The sequence below is a fragment of the Myxine glutinosa genome, chromosome 14 (genome assembly GCF_964187855.1).
Source record: "Myxine glutinosa chromosome 14, kmMyxGlut1.1, whole genome shotgun sequence".
Classification (NCBI taxonomy): domain Eukaryota; kingdom Metazoa; phylum Chordata; class Myxini; order Myxiniformes; family Myxinidae; genus Myxine; species Myxine glutinosa.
The window spans coordinates 48,129,004-48,149,310 of NC_136274.1; the positions used below are offsets into that span (position 1 = coordinate 48,129,004).

General features: G+C 53.3%; 1 protein-coding gene across 2 annotated transcripts in view; it reads left to right on the forward strand.

Moving 5' to 3' along the window:
* The window catches only part of LOC137439699 (uncharacterized), a 52,802-nt gene that overhangs the window by 17,069 nt on the left and 15,426 nt on the right, over positions 1-20,307 (forward strand). For both annotated transcript variants that reach the window (XM_068135714.2, XM_078768053.1), the window contains exon 2: positions 8,727-9,159. In XM_068135714.2, the coding sequence (XP_067991815.2) occupies positions 8,739-9,159 (421 nt within the window). In that variant the 5' untranslated portion in view covers positions 8,727-8,738. The remainder of the gene's footprint in view (positions 1-8,726; positions 9,160-20,307) is intronic.

The following is a 20,307-nucleotide window of genomic DNA, read 5'->3' on the forward strand; positions in this document are numbered from 1 at the left end:
TCCAAACCCAAAAGCTACACGAAGCGCGCGGGATGAAGGGGAGCGACGAGAGCCACTGCAGCCTTAACTGTTAAAATCATCCACCCGGAAAACTGCGTTCAGGAATATGTACAGAAAATAATATAAGGGTTTATTGGGAAAAGCAAGGACAGGAAAAGCACGTGCCGATAATAAAATAAGGTAGCTAAATTGGGATCCCATACACAACAGATATCAAATACAAGACGAGGGGATCTGAATGAAAGAAAAGAACATGTCATGTAAAATGTATACGCGGAGCTCGGGCTTATCTGTCTTTGTCGTTGGCTTTGGCCGCCGTCCAACACCGCTCTGTTCGCCCCGACCGCACACCCGAGGTCCCTCGCTCCAAGTTCCAAAGCACCGAGCACCACGCACCGATCACCACGAGGTCGACCCTCGTACATGGTCGACAAGCCAACTCGGATCTCACCGGGACGGCCAACTCAGGCAGTGAATCTTCCAGGAATCTGCTAGATTCTGCGAGCCAACGCAACCAGGGATCTCACGAAACTGCCAGGGCCAGGAATCTCACTGGTCGCAACTGCGCTGAACTACGAACTCAACTCGGGCTCTGAACTCGTCTCGGGATCCAACTCACAACTCCGAACTCAACTCTGGTTATGGCGCTCGTCACTCGTCAATCAACTCTCAACTGACCACTCTCTGAACTCCGATCTGAACTCGTGCACACGAACTCTCGATCCAACTAACTGAAAATGGCGCTCGGCGCTCTGTAATATCCCCCAGCCGGTGACGTCAGCATTGGCGCACTGCCAACCAATCAGAGCCTCCCCTGACTCGCCGGCTCGCCTGGGGTACGCCCACTGCGTCTCAGTTCCGCGCGCTCTTGTTTATGGTCCTACAGCACGTGCTATGCGAGGTGGATAGGCCTCTCGGAGGTGTAAATGGTGGCGGCCGATATCAGCGGCGGTGGGGGGGGGGGGGGGGGGGGTTATTAGTGTTGTACTAAGGGATCCTAACTAAGTGTTTAAGTGGTGTGAGTTCCAAAATGGACAGAGGTTTGGCTAACCAGGTGAGACACAGAGGCTAATTCTTAATACCTACACTACCTATCACTCGAATCTCCTGGTAGATTCGCAATCATACATCTTAACCGACAAAACGCCTACACATGACTTATTACAGGTAGTGTTCCTTACCGCGACATCCCAAAGCATGTTACCTACTCAGATCTATTCTGCTCTATATATATCACTACGCAAATTCGTAACAATATGTTTATGTGTGTTTTTACGTATTACCTCCCCAAACCCTGGTTATGGTGCACCTCAGTGTCTTGAGCGGGAACACGGCAGAAAGAATTGTTATTTTGAGTGTTATAATAAACCATGGTAAAACCACACCTATGCACTTGTAGAACAAAACAAGTAATTGTATTAAGAACTCTCACATCCACAATAATAACACTCTTAAAGAAGTTACAATGAAAATGTCACTTGCATCAAATGAACAATACATATGATGGTACCATCATTCCCCCAATGCTCTCAAAGCAATAAACTCACAATACGCCAAACGTGAGTGCAATGTAACATTCCCCAAAGTCCGTGCACGGATCCCCACACTGGTCGAAACCGTGCAGAACGACGAGAACAGGCAGGTATCGACACGAAGGCGAACGAGGAGTTACGAGGTGAGAGGTCGATATGGGAATTGAGCCGACATATAAACCAATGACAATCAACACGATGAGGTCGACATGGAAATCCCAACGACAAAACAAGATGCACCAAGCGGACAGCCTCTTCTTCTCTGAGGACAAAATGGCGTTTAGGCCTGTGTTACGGATTTGTCACTTCCGTTGTGGTGGTTTTCATCCACTGTAAACATTTTCGATTCCATGTACTATTATTGTTGTCAAAAGGTTTATTGTTTATGAACCGTTTTCAAAAGGTGAAAAAGTTAGTTTAAATGAAACCGGGACCAGACGCCGAAGAAGAGGAGGAAAAAAAGAAGGCGGAGCGAGTGGAGTCGGACAAGAAAGCCGAGCTGCTCCGAGTTCTGAAGCGAACGTTGTCGAACGGGAGTCACGAGCGAACTTTCGGGTTTCCCGGGAAAGGGATTCCTGCGACAGAGTTGTCATCGCTGTGACCAATCAACCTGCGTGTCAGGTTTTTGGCGGTGGATTCCGAGGAGAATTATCGTCGGGCCGTTACGTCTCGAGTACGGGCCGTCGGCCATTTTGACTCGCGCGCTTTGCGCGTTGAGCAAGGTTTCTTTGCTTCGTCACCCGTTTTCACCGCTTTCAGACGTATCTGGTATGTGTGTGTGCAACGTGGCTTTTGAAGATTAATTTGCGGTTAGCCGACTGTGAGTCGTGGAACATCCATACCCGAGGCTGTGATTTCCCAGTCGCCTGGAGGGCGCCTTTGGATTTCCCAGTCGCCTTGAGGGCGCCTTTGTGCAGCTTTGGCTGTGTGACTGTACTTGCCATCCGAACGGGATTCTGGTATCGATCGGACATCGTTCTGGCGATCGCTGGAGCGGATCGACTTTGGCTTGAAGCCGGGATCGACTTTGGGAAAGACATTGGGAATGTTCTTGTTTCACTCACTTGGAGCACAGTGAGTTATATATTACGAAACTGATGGTACCATCATAGGATATATTGATTGTACTTTTGATTACTATTATTGTTGTACTTGTGTGATCTTAATACAATATTTGTTTGTAAGTAACAATTGGTGTGGCTTCACCATTGATCTTTGACATACAGAATAACACATTTTTCTGCCGTGACGCCTCTCGGGGCTCGGAGGTACACCGTGACCAGGGGGTCGGGGAGGAGCACGTAACAGAAATTGGGGGCTCGTCCGAGAAATTGGGATCCTCGTCTGGGGTTGAGATATTGGGGGCTCGTCCAAAATTGGCCCAAATTGAAATTGGGGGCTCGTCTTTGGTGATTAAATTCCCCAACACTCGTCCGGGATAGAATTCCCTACCACTCGTCCGGGATAGAATACGGATTACGGAATACGGAATTGTTACGGATTCGTCACTTCCGTTGTGGTGGTTTGCATCCACTGTAAATATTTCTAAATCCATGTACTATTATTGTGTTCATAAGGTTTATTGTCCAGGAACTGATTTCAAAAGATAAAAGGTTAAGGTTTTAAATGAAACAGGAACCGGATGATGACAAAGCGGAAGGGAGAGAAAAGGGCGGAGCGAGTGAAGTCGGACAAGAAGCGAGTCGCTTCAAGGTCCGGGGCGAACGTTGTCGAACGAAAGTCGCTAGTGAACTTTTGGGGTTCCTGGGAAAGGAATTCCTACGACAGAGTTGTCATCGCTGTGACCGGTCAACCTGCGTGTCAGATTTTGCGATCGATTCAGGAGAGAATCGTCGCCGTGCCGTGCACCACGAGACCGGGTCGTCGGCCATTTTGGCTCACGCAGGACTTGTGCTTCGCTCTTGGTTTCGTCTCTTTTCGACCATCTCCACCGCATTCAGACGTCGATCTGGGGCGTGTGTGTGACGTGGCCTTTTAAAGGTTAATTCATCCATACCCGAGGGTGTGATCTCTCAGTCGCCTGTAGGGCGCCTTTGGATTTCCCAGGCGCCTTGGGGGCGCCCTTGTGCAGCTTCGGCTGTGTGACTGTATTTGCCATCCGCACGGGATTCTGATCTCGATTGGACCTCGTTCTGGCGATCGCTGGAGTGAATCAAATTTGTCTCGAAGCCGGGAATAAGAGACATTGGGGAATGTTCGTGTTTCACTCACTTGGAGCACAGTGAGTTAAATATTACAAAACTGATGGTACCATCATCTATATATATAAAACACAGTTTGTGTGTGTGTAATGTTACCGATAGACTCCTAAACGGAGAGGCTCACGTGTTTGATATTTGGCATAGACATGGCCATTGAGCCTGGGAAGAACATAGCCAACCTAAAAAAAAATATTTCATAATATTTTTTTACCATATTTTTACTTCAGCGCATTTCAGCGAGGAATATTATGCACGGAATCTGACCGGTGGCAGAGCAGCACGCTGATTCGCTCAGAGCGATCACGTGATCTTCCTTGCCGCCATTAACTCAGTTACGCGTTCGCACGTAATTCACACGTTCAAAACAAACGAGATCCGCAAAGCGAGTTGGTTGAGTCGTGCTAACCAAGATGGTGACACGGCGGCTTCACTTTTCACGGAGTATGTGTGTTCTATATATTTTCAATTCAGTGCGCCCGACTCGCTCACGTACTTGATTTGTGGCAGAGACATGGCCATTGGGCCTTCATGGTGTAATTTGTGCGAGGCTTTTGTCCGAGTGAGCTTGAGTCGAGAGGGCGAATATACGGGATGGGAATGTACGGGTCTCCCTTCCCCCGCCCGGCAACGCCGGTACTGGAGGGCGTCACAGGATCGGTGAGTCTCCAAAAATCCGCTTCGTGCTGTTGCGAAGATGCAGGACGATGTCGCGATTGTTGTGCTGCTCTCCGACCATGAAAACTGCAACATCATTGTTGACTGGCCCTCCCCTTCCCTCCCCCTTCCCCCTCCCCCCTCCATCCTCCCCTCCCCCCTCCACCCTACCCCTCCCTTTTTCCCCCTCCCCCTCCCTTTCCCCCCCTCCCTTTTTCCCCCTCCCCCTCCATTTTCCCCCTCCCCCTCCCTTTTCCCCCTCCCCCTCCCTTTTCCCCCTCCCTTTTCCCCCTCCCCCTTCCCCTCCCCCTTCCCCTCTCTGCCCCCCTCCCCATCCCCTTCCCCCTCCCCTTCCCCCCTCCCACCCCTCTCCCCCTCCCATCCCTCCCCCTCCCCCCCTCTCCCCCTACCCCCTCTTCTCCCCTCACCCCCCTCTTCTCCCCTCCCCCCCCCTCTCCTCCCCTCCCCCCCCTCTCCTCCCCTCCCCCCCGTTCCCCTCCCCTCCCCTCCCCCGCCCGGCAATGCCGGGTACTTCTGCTAGTAGGACATATTGATTGTACTTTTGAATACTATTATTGTTGTACTGTTATTCTTGTGTGATCTTAATACAATATTTGTTTGTGAGTAACAATTGGGGTGGCTTCTCCCTTGATCTTTGACATACAGAATAACACATTTTTCTGCCGTCATTCCTCTCGGGGCTCGGAGGTACACCGTGACCAGGGGGTCGGGGAGGAGCACGTAACACTTCACCATTGATCTTTGACATACAGAATAACACATTTTTCTGCCGTGACCCCTCTCGGGGCTCGGAGGTACACCGTGACCAGGGGGTCGGGGAGGAGCACGTAATAGAAATTGGGGGCTCCTCCGAGAAATTGGGATCCTCGTCCGGGATTGAGATATTGGGGGCTCGTCCAAAATTGGCCCAAATTGAAATTGGGGGCTCGTCTTTGGTGATTAAATTCCCTAACACTCGTCCAGGATAGAATTCCCTACCACTCGTCCAGGATAGAATTCCCTAACATTCCCAAAACTCCCAAATTTGGAATTTTTCTAACATTTCCAAATTTTTCAAAAAATTTAAAAAAAAATTGTGTGAAGGTTAACAGGTCTTAACTGATAGTCACCATGGTATTTGACGCAGAAAAGTTTGCGGCGTCCCCTAATGAGGCACAGTTCCTAGCGTTAAAAAGATCGGAACTCTTGATATTGGCCAACCATTGTAACTTGGAGGTCCGAGCTCATATGAAGAAAGCAGAGATGCAGACATTGGTGGTAGAATCTCTGGTGGGACAGGGAACATAGACAGAGGTAGCCTTGGATTGGTTTGGTTACCCGAGGAAAAAGAAAATGTGGAGCTCCGGAAAATGGAGAAGCAACTGCAGAGCCAGGAAAGGTTAAAAGAGTTGGAATGGAAAGCCGAGGAGAGAAGAGCAGAGGAAAGGAGAGCTGAAAGAGAACTCAAGGAAAGAAGAGTAGAACAGGAACGAGAACTCGAGGAAAAAAGAGTAGAACAGGAACGAGAACTCGAGGAGAGAAGAACAGAGGAAAGGAGAACTGAAAGGGAACTCGAAGAAAGAAGAGCAAAGGAAAGAGCAGAGGAAAGGAGAGCCGAAAGGGAGTTAAAGGAACGTGACATGGAGTATCAGAAGGAAGTTAAACTCAAGGAGCTGGAATTAATGGGAGAACGGAGAGAAGTCGTATCCATGCCGGCTGGTTCGACAACTAGTCAGAACACTTGGGATGTTGGTAGGCATGTGAGGCTGGTTCCACCCTTCAATGAAAAGGAGGTACCCAAGTTTTTTTTACACTTTGAGAAAGTGGCTCAAATGCTAAAATGGCCTATGGGGTCCTGGACTATGTTAGTGCAAAGTGTTTTGGTGGGTAAAGCTCAAGATATCTTTTCGGCTTTACCGATTGACCAATGTGCAGATTATGAGATGGTGAAGAAAACCATTCTCAAAGCCTATGAATTGGTCCCTGAAGCTTACCGGCAAAAATGCCGGAATGCCAGGAATAGGGAGAGTGAGACCCATGTGGAGTTTGCCAGAATGAAGGAAACCATGTTTGATCGGTGGTGTGATTCGAAGGGGATTGGGAAAGACTTCAAACTGTTGCGACAATTGATCTTGGTGGAGGAATTCAAACAGTGTGTCCACGCGGACATTAAAGTACATCTGGAGGAAAAGAAGGTACCAGAGTTGTATGAGGCAGCAACCATGGCAGATGACTATGCCTTGAAACACAGGATGGGGTTACACAAACCTAACTTCCCGCCGAGAGTTCGCCAGGGGAGTTATGGTACATCCGGTGCGGAGAACGAATATTCGTGGAGGCGGCCTAGAGATGACTATGGGGACAAATCTGATACTGCGACTTTAGGGGATCAGAAGACGACAGTTCCAAGACAGACTTATCTTCCGGGGGGCTCGAGGCAGACCACGAGTTTTTCCTCCGGGCCTACTTGCACTCTTTGCAAGAAACCTGGGCATTTGATGTCCCAATGTTATGCCCTGAAAAGGAAAAATCAGGAGCGGAGTCAGACTAGTACAACTCCGAATGCATTGGCCAATGCGAGAAATCGTCCTTGGAGGACAGTGCCTTGTGAAGGTTCCCATGCCAAAGTTACGGCATCACAGAATGACCTTGTTCAAGAGGGTTACAAACCTTTTATTTCAGAGGGGGTTGTGTCACTGGATGGAGACTTGACTAACCAGAGACCTGTTAGGGTATTGAGGGACACAGGAGCGCATCAATCTTTGATGCTTGAAGGCATTTTGCCATTGTCAGAGAAGACGGCAACTGGTGTTAGTGTTCTTTTACAGGGGGTTGGTGGCTATGTTAAAGCTCCACTTCATGTCATCCATTTAGAGTCTGATTTGGTGTCAGGGCCGGTCACCGTAGGTTTACAAGCCACTCTTCCTGTAGAGGGAATCTCTTTTGTTATCGGGAATGATTTGGCCGGTGGTCAAGTTTCTGGTAATCCGATGTTTGTTGAAAAGCCTAGTATGGTAAGTAACGCTGCACAGTTAGAGCAGGAGATTCCGGGTATCTTTCCATCCTGTACCGCGGCTCGTGCTGTGGGTAGGAAGCGCTCTGAAGAGAAGAGGAAGGTACTGACATCACACTTTGCACAGACACTTCTTGTCAAGTACCCTGAAACTAAGTGTCAGCGCACACAAGTCATGAATGGAGGCAATGTTGGCAAGCTCTTTGTAGGTGGACTGAACTTCAACACAAAGGAAGATGTTCTGGACTCTGTCTTCGGCAAATATGGACCTCTCTTGGAAGTGTTGCTGATAAAAGACAGGGAGATGCAAAAGTCGAGAGGGTTTGGCTCTGTCACATTTGAAAACACAAAGGACGCCAAAGATGCAGAAAAGGATTTGAATGGCAAGGATTTGCATGGTCGGACCATAACAGTAGAGAAGGCAGGCCATGGGCATCGAGGGGGCTACAGAGGAGGAAAACGTGGAGGTAGTTTCAGGGGTGGCTATGGCTCCCAGGGTAGGAATAGTAGTTTTGGTGGTGGCCGCAGTCGAGATTACTATGGAGGCTCCCAGAGTTACGGCAGCTCGCGAAGGGATGATTACCAGGGTAGTGGCCGAGAAGGAGACCGCTATTCACGTGACTACAGCGACAAGCACTCCAACCGTGATTATTATGAAAGTTAGGAAGAGTTTGAAGCACTGAATGCTGCGGAGCAGCCGAGCCAATATTTCTACATGGATTAACCATGAACTCCATGTTCCTAAAGGCGTCCATGTAGTGAATACTTCCAGGCCTCACCACCCACCCACCAGGAAACCTGGCTCTCAGCTCAGCTTCCTTCAAAAAGTGCTATAGATTTGCTTTGCTTTGGATATTTGATCACAACCCCTTAACCTTCATTCAAAAAAATAAAAAATAAAAATCAGAGGTTGATGAGATGGAGTTTGGCTTTGCAGGAGTTCAACTTGGAAATTGAGCATGTAAAGGGCAGGGACAATGTCGTTGCTGATGCTTTGTCCAGAGTGAAATAACTTTGGAAATTTCTGTAGGTTGTTTGGAAGTTTTGTTGCTTTATTTTTGGGAAATATTAATTATTGTTGCTCTGGTGAATTGATGATTTGGGTGTGAGTTTTACTTTTGTTTGTTAAAAGAATTTTGCCTGCAAAGAAAGTTTTCACGATGTTCAAACTTTCTTTCTTGAGGGGGGGAGGTGTTACGGATTCGTCACTTCCGTTGTGGTGGTTTTCATCCACTGTAAACATTTTCGATTCCATGTACTATTATTGTTGTCAAAAGGTTTATTAAAGCATTGTATCACTGGCAGGTCATCGGTGAAATGGAGAACTTCTTGGAATGGCTCAAGTCCCAAGGCCTGAGAGCAGAAACAGCCCAAGCAGTGATCGATAAGCTTGGAATTGAGAATCGGAATGTTATTCGAGCTTGTACTGAGTCGGATCCATTACGGACCGAGCTCCTCTCTCTCGCCAAAGAGAAATTACAATTTGCAATGTATGCTGACTTCTGTACATTTATGAATTCTTTTTCGAAGCCACAAGATGTCCAGATTGCAGGTTCTTCTCTTTTGGGAAGTATTTTCGTCACCTTGGAGAATGTTATTCGGGAACTTTCCAGTTTCTGTGAGAAGATTTTCAGATCCCAAAATGTGCACCGGGACAACTTTTCTGGTTTCTGTGGAATCGGGCTCGGTGATTTCTGCAGTCTCCAATTTCAGGATGATGGATTAACACCCAAGTCTGGTACGTGAAGTATTTTTTAAATACAACATAGAATGTCAAGAAGTAACCTTTATTTTCTGATGAATTTTTTTTTTTTTACCTCGAATACCAAAGGTGGTTGGAGGTTATGTTTTCACCCTTTGTCTGTTTGTCTGTGAGCAGGATATCTCAAAACGTTGTGGATGGATTCTGATGAAATTTGGTAGACAGGTTGCGTGTGTGACGAGGACGTATTGGTTAGATTTTGGTGACGATGTGGATGCAGATCCTATAATTATCCCATCAGCAGCAACAGCAGCAGCAGGAGGAGGTGTGTGTGTGTGTATATGTGTGTGTGTGTGTGTGTGTGTGTGTGTGTGTATATGTGTGTGTGTGTGTGTGTGTGTGTGTGTGTGTGTGTGTGTGTGTATATATGTATGTATGTATGTATGTATTATCCTAGAGGATTTCAGCAATGGGAGAAAATCTCCCTGTGTACAAAACAATGAGATTTTTCCCAAACACGATGGGATTATACAAAATTGTTTTGAGATAAAATTTTACTCGCGCTCGTCAAATCTCATTATTCTCGGGGTATTAATTAAAAATAAATATGGTCAAGAAAACAATTGTGTGTTTCTTTCTGTATTCAAATAGACTATCTCACTCCCTGTGGCTTTTATTGTGAAGATGATTAACCATGCCACAGATACAATCATGTGAAAAAGTAAGTACACCCCATGTCCAGTTTTGACTTTTTCGACATATTTCAACATACAGCTATTTGATCTTCATTTCAACAATATTGATAGGTAAAGGTGATATAATATAACAAATATCATGAAACATTTACATTTTGTAGGCCATTGTATAATTTAAATAAACACAAATGCAAATTTTGCATGTGGAAAAAGTAAGTACACCCTTGGCTCTAATAGGTGGTATTGCCCCCTTTGGCAGAAACAACCTCACGTAGGCATTTCTTATAACTGTCTACCAGTCTCTGACATCGACTGGGAGAAATTTTTGCCCACTCCTCCATGCAGAATTCTTTCAGCTGTGCGATGTTTGAGGGGTTTCTTGCATGCACAGCTCGTTTCAAATCCCCCCACAACATCTCGATGGAATTTAGATCCGGGCTTTGACTTGGCCATTCCAGAACCCTCCATTTCTTTCTTTTCAGCCATTCCTTGGTGGATTTCCTGGTATGTTTAGGGTCATTGTCATGTTGCAAGGTCCACCTTCGGTTGAGCTTCAACTTTCCGACAGATGGCCTCACATTATCCTCAAGCCCCCTCTGGTACAATGAAGAATTCATAGTGGATTATTTGATGGTGAGCTGCCCAAGCCCTGATTCAGCAAAGCTGCCCCAAACCATAATATTTCCACCACCATGCTTTACAGTTGGTATCAGGTTCTTGTGGTCAAATGCTGTCTTTGGTTTTCGCCAAACATGTCTTCTGGTACTGTGGCCAAATAGCTCTACCTTTGACTCATCTGTCCAGAGCACATTGTTCCAGAAGTGCTGGTCTTTGCCTAGGTGTTCATTGGCAAACTTTAGTCTTGCCCTGATGTTCTTTCTGGACAGCAAAGGTTTCCTCCTGGCACACCTCCCATGTAGATCAAATTTGTGCAGCCTCTTTCTAATGGTAGACTCGTGCACTTTGACATCAACAGTGGCAAGAGCTACCTGTAGGTCCCGTGATGACATTCTGGGGTTCTTAGAGACTTCTTTCAGCATCTTGCGGTCTGCTCTCGGGCTGAACTTGCTGGGGCAGCCTGGCCTGAACAAGTTGGCAGTTGTTTGGAATCTTCTCCACTTGTAGATGATCTTCCGGACAGTCGAATGATTGATTTCAAATTGTTTGGAGATCTTTTTAAATCCCTTCCCAGACTAGTAGGCATCTATAACCTTCTTTATGAAGGCATGAGAGAGCTCTTTTGATCTTGGCATGGTGACGCCACACACTTCAACAACAAAGAGCAAACCAAACTAAATGTTTGAGGTTTAAATAAGACAGGTTCCTCCAAGATCCTCTCCAACGATGTTCTAATCATTTGCACCTGAAGTGGTGCACCTGATTCTAATTTTAGGTATTTGAAGTAGTGATAAATGTCGGTGTGTACTTACTTTTTCCACATGTGAAATTTGCATTTATGTTCATTTAAATTATACAATGGACTACAAAATGTAAATGTTTCATGATATTTGTTGTATTATATCACCTTTATCTATCAATATTGTTGAAATGAAGATCAAATAGCTGTGTGTTGAAATATGTTGAAAAAGTCAAAACTTTACATGGGGTGTACTTACTTTTTCACGTGACTGTAAGTTTAACACATATGTTGCTATGAATTAGCACATTTGATCACATTTAATAATACTGATTGAAAACTTGAAAAGTCATGTTGTTTGATCACTTGACAATGTCCGCCTCCCTGAAGATAGATTGTTGTCATTAGACAAGAAAACAAACAAACAAACAAACAGCAAGAAACAATGTTCTTAACCTTGGACAGTAAATCATCAGTTTTGCTGAAAAATCATGTCGATCAGAATGTCCCTGGTGATAGTGTTATCAAAACCAAGAATGTTCAGTTCTGAATAAATATTGCGGTATTGCGGTAAAGTTTTGCCAGAAGTAGCTGTCCGCACTGTGGCGGCCCTGGCCACTATCCCGCTTTCGCCCTGCACACGGTCACGAGCTGGATCATCCTGGTTGTCCTCGGTGTTAGAACTACTGCTGGTACCTATAAAGAATCGTTTTATACTTTGCCCATCAGGCTGTGGTTGCGGAAGTCTCTTTTTCGGCGGCATTTTCGGAAAAGTGTAATCCAGAAACTACTGCAGACAGCGAACACGTGGTTGCCGAAAAGCCGTCGTTTAATGACGCAAAACATGTCACGGCTACCGTAAAGCGTGAAAGCGAAATTAAAATGGCTACGGTCTGTTTACACTTTACAGTTTAGAATAGCTTCGTCTTTGACAACTTCCAGACCTGATAAAAGCAGTAGTAAGGACACGATTTGAAACTGTTTCGCCTGAAAACTGTACCGCGACTACTGACACGCTCTATGCGATTTTTTATCGCTCTGGCCAAAATTGTATGCGATATTTTCCAACTTTATGCGAGAATATCGCAGAATCGCGGCCAAAGTCAATCCCAGCCGTCGTGTGTGTGTGTGTGTGTGTGTGTGTGTGTGTGTGTGTGTGTGTGTGTGTGTGTGTGTGTGTGTGTGTGTGTGTGTGTGTGTGTGTGTTCAGGTTCATTGATGATTTGTTGGCAATTAATGATGGATTTATATTTGAGCAGCTTCATGATGATATATATCCAAAAGAACTTGAATTTAAAAAAGGAAAACCAAACTTCCACTTCAGTTTCCTTTTTAGAATTACAAATTGACATCCATAATAATAAATTTCACACTGTGGCGGACACAAAAGCCCACTGGCGTGGTGACATCATTCCACGCACCAAGTGGGCGGTGGCCACGCCCGAGGGGTAGGCGTGGCCTCATGATATACACCGGGCGACCAGCCCGGAGGAGTTCAGTGTTACAGTGTAGTCTTACAATAAAGACGTTTATATGTTACCGCTTGTCCGCTTCCTCCTTGCTCACAAGCAGCGCGCGTAACGCCGCGCTTTACTGGTGACCCTCGACGTTGGATCTGCCGTAGCGATCCTTCCGAACACGACGCCATTGCAATGGCCAACGACAAGGCAATGGCGATTAAACTTCCCGAATTTTGGGAGGCCCAGGCCGAAGTCTGGTTCGTTCAAGCCGAAGCCCAATTTCAGCTTCGGCGCCTCACCAACGACGACCTGCGCTACTGCCATGTCGTCGCCTCCCTCGGGCCCGGCACGGCCGCTCGAGTTGTGTCCGTCCTTCGCCACCCACCGGACGGCCACAAGTACGAGGCACTCAAGCGGCTACTCCTAGCCACGTTCGGCCTCACGGACGACGCACGGGCCGATCGCCTCCTGGATCTCCCCGAGCTCGGTGAGACGCGCCCGTCGGTCCGAATGGACCATATGCTGTCACTGTTGGGCGACGAAGCCCCCGGTTCGCTATTCCGGGCGCTTTTCCGTCGCCAACTTCCAGCGCAGGTTCGCCTCGCGTTGGCCGGGACCGGGCTAACGGAACCCCGAGCATTGGCGGCCGAGGCGGACAAGTACTTCGCCACTTCGGACACGCGGGCGAGCATTGGCGTGGCCGTCACGGCCTTCGACGCTGATGTTCCACAGCATCATCTTCTACAGCACGCTGATGTTCCACAGCATCATCTTCTACAGCACGCTGATGTTCCACAGCATCATCTTCTACAGCACGCTGATGTTCCACAGCATCATCTTCTACAGCACGCTGTGGTTCAGCAGCATGCTGATACGCACCTCGTGAACGCCGCCACGCCCCGCCCACCGCCGCGGCGAAAACCGCCACCGCGGGGAAACCCGTCGACTCCACCGGCCTGGCGGAGCCAGCCGCGCTCCTCCAGCTCCACCACCTGGTGCTGGTTCCACGCCAAGTTCGGCCACGAAGCTCGGCGGTGTCATCCGCCGTGCTCCTTCAACGGGTCGGGAAACGCCCGGGCCGGCGCTCAATTGTGGTGATGAGCGCCGGCCGTTCGAGCAGCCTGCTGTTCATAACGGACACCTTCTCCGGGCGCCGTTACCTGTGCGACACGGGAGCACAGGTGAGTGTCATTCCCGCCGGCACGTCAGACAAGCATGCCGCGGGTGGGGGCCCCGCGCTGCTTGCCGCGAACGGGACGCCCATCCGTACGTACGGAAAACGCTGCCTCTCTCTGCGGTTTGGAGGGCAGGTTTTCCGATGGACGTTCGTCACCGCCGACGTGCCCATGGCACTGCTTGGCGCGGACTTCCTGTGCGCTAATGGGCTCCTGGTCGACGTCAAGCGCAGACGGCTTGTCCAGGCCGAGACGTTCAGCTCGCTCGCATGTGCGTTGCCCAGCTCAACGAGCGGCTTGCCAAGCGGCTTGCCGAACGATTCGGTTCCGGCCACGTTGGTCTGTACGCTTCCGGCAGCGGACGCATTCACCCGCCTCCTCGCCGGCTTCCCGGCCCTCACGCGGCCCACCTTCTCGGCGGGGGCCGTCAAGCACGGGGTGGCCCATCACATCCCCACCGTCGGGCCACCGGTCTACGCCCGGGCACGCCGCCTCGAGCCGACGAAGCTGGCGGTGGCAAAAGCGGAGTTCGCTACCCTGGAGCGACTCGGCATCGTTCGGCGCTCAGAGAGCGCTTGGGCGTCGCCGCTGCACATCGTGCCGAAGCCCGGCGGGGGATGGCGACCGTGCGGGGACTATCGCCGTCTCAATGACGCCACGACTCCCGACCGCTACCCCGTCCCCCACATTCAGGACTTTTCCGCCCGTTTGGCGGGCAGGTCCTTCTTCTCGAAGGTGGACCTCATACGCGGCTACCATCAGGTCCCCGTCAGGCCGGAGGACGTCCCGAAGACGGCGGTCATCACGCCATTCGGACTCTTCGAGTTCCTGCGCATGCCCTTCGGTCTGAAGAATGCGGCTCAGGCGTTCCAGCGACTGATGGACAGCGTCCTGCGCGACTTGGATTTTGTCTACGTCTACCTGGACGATATCCTCGTCGCCAGCGCGTCCCGCGAAGAGCACCTACGCCACCTCCGCACGCTCTTCGAACGCCTGGGCCAGCATGGCCTGATTGTGAACCCCGCAAACTTGCCGGTTCGGCGCCGCCACAATCGATTTTCTGGGGCACCGTGTCACCAGGCACGGAGCCGTCCCCCTGCCGGCCAAGGTGGAGGCGGTGAAGGGGTTTCCGCGCCCCCGCACGATCAGAGGGCTGTAGGAGTTCCTGGGCATGGTGAACTTTTACCATCGGTTCCTGCCCCGTATCGCCCAGCTCCTGCGCCCCCTGCACGAAGCTCTCCGAGGTAAGCCGGGCAAAGGCGACGTTACCTGGACCGAGCAGATGGACACGGCGTTCACGGGCGCGAAGCTCGCCTTGGCTAACGCCACCATGCTCGCGCACCCGGCGCCCGATGCACCGATCGCCCTCACCACCGATGCCTCGGACTACGCGGTGGGCGCGGTGCACGAGCAATGGGTGCGTGGAGCTTGGCAACCGCTGGCGTTCTTTAGCCGGCAGCTTCGCCCGCCCGAACGCCGTTACAGTACCTTCGACCGCGAGTTGCTCGGACTTCACTTGGCGGTCAGGCACTTCCGCCATCTGCTCGAGGGCCGGGCGTTCACTGCCTTCGTCGACCACAAGCCGCTGATCTTCGCGATGGGCAAGGTCACCGAGCCGTGGTCGGCCCGGCAGCAGCGTCACCTCTCGGCCGTGTCCGAGTACACGACGGACATCCAGCACGTCGCGGGGAAGGACAACCCGGTTGCGGATTGCCTTTCCCGGGCCGTCGCCCACGCAGTCCACCTCGGCATCGACTATGCCCGGATGGCAGCGGACCAGGCCGCTGACCCCGACGTCCAGGCCTTGCGGACCGCCGTCACGGGCCTCCGCGTCACCGAGGTGCCGTTCGACGGCGCGGGTGCGGCCCTCTTTTGCGACGTCTCCCTCGGGCGTCCTCGCCCCATTGTGCCCGCGGGCTGGCAGCGCCAGGTGTTTGACGCCATCCACGGCCTGTCCCACCCGGGCGCGAGGGCCTCCCAAAGGCTGATCGCCGACAAGTTCATCTGGCATGGCCTCCGGAAGGCCGTCCGCGGCTGGGCCAGGACATGCCTCGCGTGCCAGCGCGCCAAGGTGCGCCGGCACACCCAGGCCCCGTTGGCCCCGTTCACGGTGCCGGAACGCCGGTTTGACCACGTCCACGTGGACCTGGTGGGACCTCTGCCCCCCTCGCGGGGTTTCACCCACGTCCTCACCATGGTGGACCGCACCACCCGGTGGCCGGAGGCCGTGCCCTTGGCGTCGACAACGGCGGCCGATGTCGCGCAGGCTTTCATCGCCACCTGGGTCGCCCGGTTCGGCGCCCCCTCAGACATCTCATCCGACCGCGGCCCCCAGTTCACCTCGGAGCTCTGGGGGGCGGTTGCGCAGGGGCTCGGGGTCCGGCTGCACTGAACCACGGCCTACCACCCCCAGGCTAACGGCCTGTGTGAGCGATTTCACCGCTCATTGAAGGCCGCGCTCCGGGCCACCCTCCGCGACGGCGGCTGGGTCGACAGGCTCCCCTGGGTCCTGCTGGGCCTCCGGACGGCGCCCAAGGAGGACCTGCGCGCATACGCGGCGGAGTTGGTCTTCGGGCAACCGCTGCGGGTGCCGGGCGAGTTCCTCCCCGACTCCACGGCACCATGGTCCGCGGCACAGCAGCGCTCCGCTCTGCAAGAGACCGCCCAGAGGTTCGCCCCGGTGCCAATGGCATGCCACGGGCACCCACCGACGCACGTCGCCCCGGAGCTTCGCACGGCGGAGTACGTCTTCGTCCGCCACGATGCCCATCGGACACCACTGCGGCCCTCGTACGACGGGCCTTTCCGCGTGCTGGAGACCGGGGCGAAGCACTTCACCCTGGACATCGGCGGTACTCCTGACCGCATTTCGGTAGACCGCCTCAAGCCGGCCCACCTCGATGTGGACCATCCACCGCCAGTGGCCCGACCCCCACGTCGGGGCCGCCCTCCTGCGGGCAGACCCCCGGCACCGCCCAGCCCCGCCGCCACGGCGCCCCCCGGTCCTGCACCCATCCCAGGGGCAGCCAGGGGCATCCCACCTGGTATCCCTGCACCCCGGACGCCGCCGATCGCCAGGGGGCGCTTCGGCCGGGTCATTCGACTGCCCCACAAACTGGCCCTCCAGGTGCGCGGGAATTCTGGGGGGGGCGCGTGTGGCGGACACAAAAGCCCACTGGCGTGGTGACATCATTCCACGCACCAAGTGGGCGGTGGCCACGCCCGAGGGGTAGGCGTGGCCTCATGATATACACCGGGCGACCAGCCCGGAGGAGTTCAGCGTTACAGTGTAGTCTTACAATAAAGACGTTTATATGTTACCGCTTGTCCGCTTCCTCCTTGCTCACAAGCAGCGCGCGTAACGCCGCGCTTTAACACCAAATTATTTGATAAACGAGATGCATTTCCATTCCACATTGTCCGAATGCCTTTCTTAGACAGCAACATTCCCCAAAAAGCTATTTGATGGTACGGTTGCAGGTGAAATAATTAGGACTGTGAGAGCAACCACACACAGCTCTGAACTGGTCATTAAATTACAACAACTAGTCACACGTATGTTAGCGCAGGGAGCTACAGTTGGTAGATTAAAACAAGTTTTCTTTAATATCACAAAAAGGCACCAAATCGAATTAGTAAAATATAATACGAATAGTAAAAATATTATTCATGAGATCTTTATGTAAATACAGTACAATATAATAATTAAATATACTACAAATCAATGTTGCTAGGAATCAGTGGTTGCTAGGATACGGCAGCATGCAAAAAACCGTTATAAATAACAGTTTGAACATTCGAAGTGTACAATATAATATTATATTACAGTACAATATAATACAAGTACAGTACAATATAATATTATTCATGAGATCTTCATGTAAATACAGTACTAAAGCGCGGCGTTACGCGCGCTGCTTGTGAGCAAGGAGGAAGCGGACAAGCGGTAACATATAAACGTCTTTATTGTAAGAGCACACTGTAACCCTGAACTGCTCCGGGCTGGTCGCCAGGTGTATCCATGAGGCCACGCCTACCCCTCAGGCGTGGCCACCGCCCACTTGGTGCGTGGAATGATGTCACCACGCCAGTGGGCTTTTGTGTCCGCCACACGCGCCCCCCCAGAATTCCCGCGCACCTGGAGGGCCAGTTTGCGGGGCAGACGAATGACCCGGCCGAAGCGCCCCCTGGCGATCGGCGGCGTCCGGGGTGCCAGGTGGGATGCCCCTGGCTGCCCCTGGGATGGGTGCAGGACCGGGGGGCGGCGTGGCGGCGGGGCTGGGCGGTGCCGGGGGTCCACCCGCAGGAGGGCGGCCCCGACGTGGGGGTCGGGCCACTGGCGGTGGATGGTCCACATCGAGGTGGGCCGGCTTGAGGCGGTCTACCGAAACGCGTTCAGGAGTACCGCCGATGTCCAGGGTGAAGTGCTTCGCCCCGGTCTCCAGCACGCGGAAAGGCCCGTCGTACGGGGGCCGCAGTGGTGTCCGATGGGCATCGTGGCGGACGAAGACGTACTCCGCCGTGCGAAGCTCCGGGGCGACGTGCGTCGGTGGGTGCCCGTGGCATGCCGTTGGCACCGGGGCGAACCTCTGGGCGGTCTCTTGCAGAGCGGAGCGCTGCTGTGCCGCGGACCATGGTGCCGTGGAGTCGGGGAGGAACTCGCCCGGCACCCGCAGCGGTTGCCCGAAGACCAACTCCGCCGCGGATGCGCACAGGTCCTCCTTGGGCGCCGTCCGGAGGCCCAGCAGGACCCAGGGGAGCCTGTCGACCCAGCCGCCGTCGCGGAGGGTGGCCCGGAGCGCGGCCTTCAATGAGCGGTGAAATCGCTCACACAGGCCGTTAGCCTGGGGGTGGTAGGCCGTGGTTCGGTGCAGCCGGACCCCGAGCCCCTGCGCAACCGCCCCCCAGAGCTCCGAGGTGAACTGGGGGCCGCGGTCGGATGAGATGTCTGAGGGGGCGCCGAACCGGGCGACCCAGGTGGCGATGAAAGCCTGCGCGACATCGGCCGCCGTTGTCGACGCCAAGGGCACGGCCTCCGGCCACCGGGTGGTGCGGTCCACCATGGTGAGGACGTAGGTGAAACCCCGCGAGGGGGGCAGAGGTCCCACCAGGTCCACGTGGACGTGGTCAAACCGGCGTTCCGGCACCGTGAATGGGGCCAACGGGGCCTGGGTGTGCCGGTGCACCTTGGCGCGCTGGCACGCGAGGCACGTCCTGGCCCAGCCGCGGACGGCCTTCCGGAGGCCATGCCAGACGAACTTGTCGGCGATCAGCCTTTGGGAGGCCCTCGCGCCCGGGTGGGACAGGCCGTGGATGGCGTCAAACACCTGGCGCTGCCAGCCCGCGGGCACGATGGGGCGAGGATGCCCGAGGGAGACGTCGCACAAGAGGGCCGCGCCCGCGCCGTCGAACGGCACCTCGGTGACGCGGAGGCCCGTGACGGCGGTCCGCAAGGCCTGGACGTCGGGGTCAGCGGCCTGGTCCGCTGCCATCCGGGCATAGTCGATGCCGAGGTGGACTGCGTGGGCGACGGCCCGGGAAAGGCAATCCGCCATCGGGTTGTCCTTCCCCGCGACGTGCTGGATGTCCGTTGTGTACTCGGACACGGCCGAGAGGTGACGCTGCTGCCGGGCCGACCACGGCTCGGTGACCTTGCCCATCGCGAAGATCTGCGGCTTGTGGTCGACGAAGGCAGTGAACGCCCGGCCCTCGAGCAGATGGCGGAAGTGCCTGACCGCCAAGTGAAGTCCGAGCAACTCGCGGTCGAAGGTACTGTAACGGCTTTCGGGCGGGCGAAGCTGCCGGCTAAAGAACGCCAGCGGTTGCCAAGCTCCACGCACCCATTGCTCGTGCACCGCGCCCACCGCGTAGTCCGAGGCATCGGTGGTGAGGGCGATCGGTGCATCGGGCGCCGGTGTGCGCGAGCATGGTGGCGTTAGCCAAGGCGAGCTTCGCGCCCGTGAACGCCGTGTCCATCTGCTCGGTCCAGGTAACGTCGCCTTTGCCCGGCTTACCTCGGAGAGCTTCGTGCAGGGGGCACAGGAGCTGGGCGATACGGGGCAGGAACCGATGGTAAAAGTTCACCATGCCCAGGAACTCCTGCAGCCCTCTGATCGTGCGGGGGCGCGGAAACCCCTTCACCGCCTCCACCTTGGCCGGCAGGGGGACGGCTCCGTGCCTGGTGACACGGTGCCCCAGAAAATCGATTGCGGCGGCGCCGAACCGGCACTTTGCGGGGTTCACAATCAGGCCATGCTGGCCCAGGCGTTCGAAGAGCGTGCGGAGGTGGCGTAGGTGCTCTTCGTGGGACGCGCTGGCGACGAGGATATCGTCCAGGTAGACGTAGACAAAATCCAAGTCGCGCAGGACGCTGTCCATCAGTCGCTGGAACGCCTGAGCCGCATTCTTCAGACCGAAGGGCATGCGCAGGAACTCGAAGAGTCCGAATGGCGTGATGACCGCCGTCTTCGGGACATCCTCCGGCCTGACGGGGACCT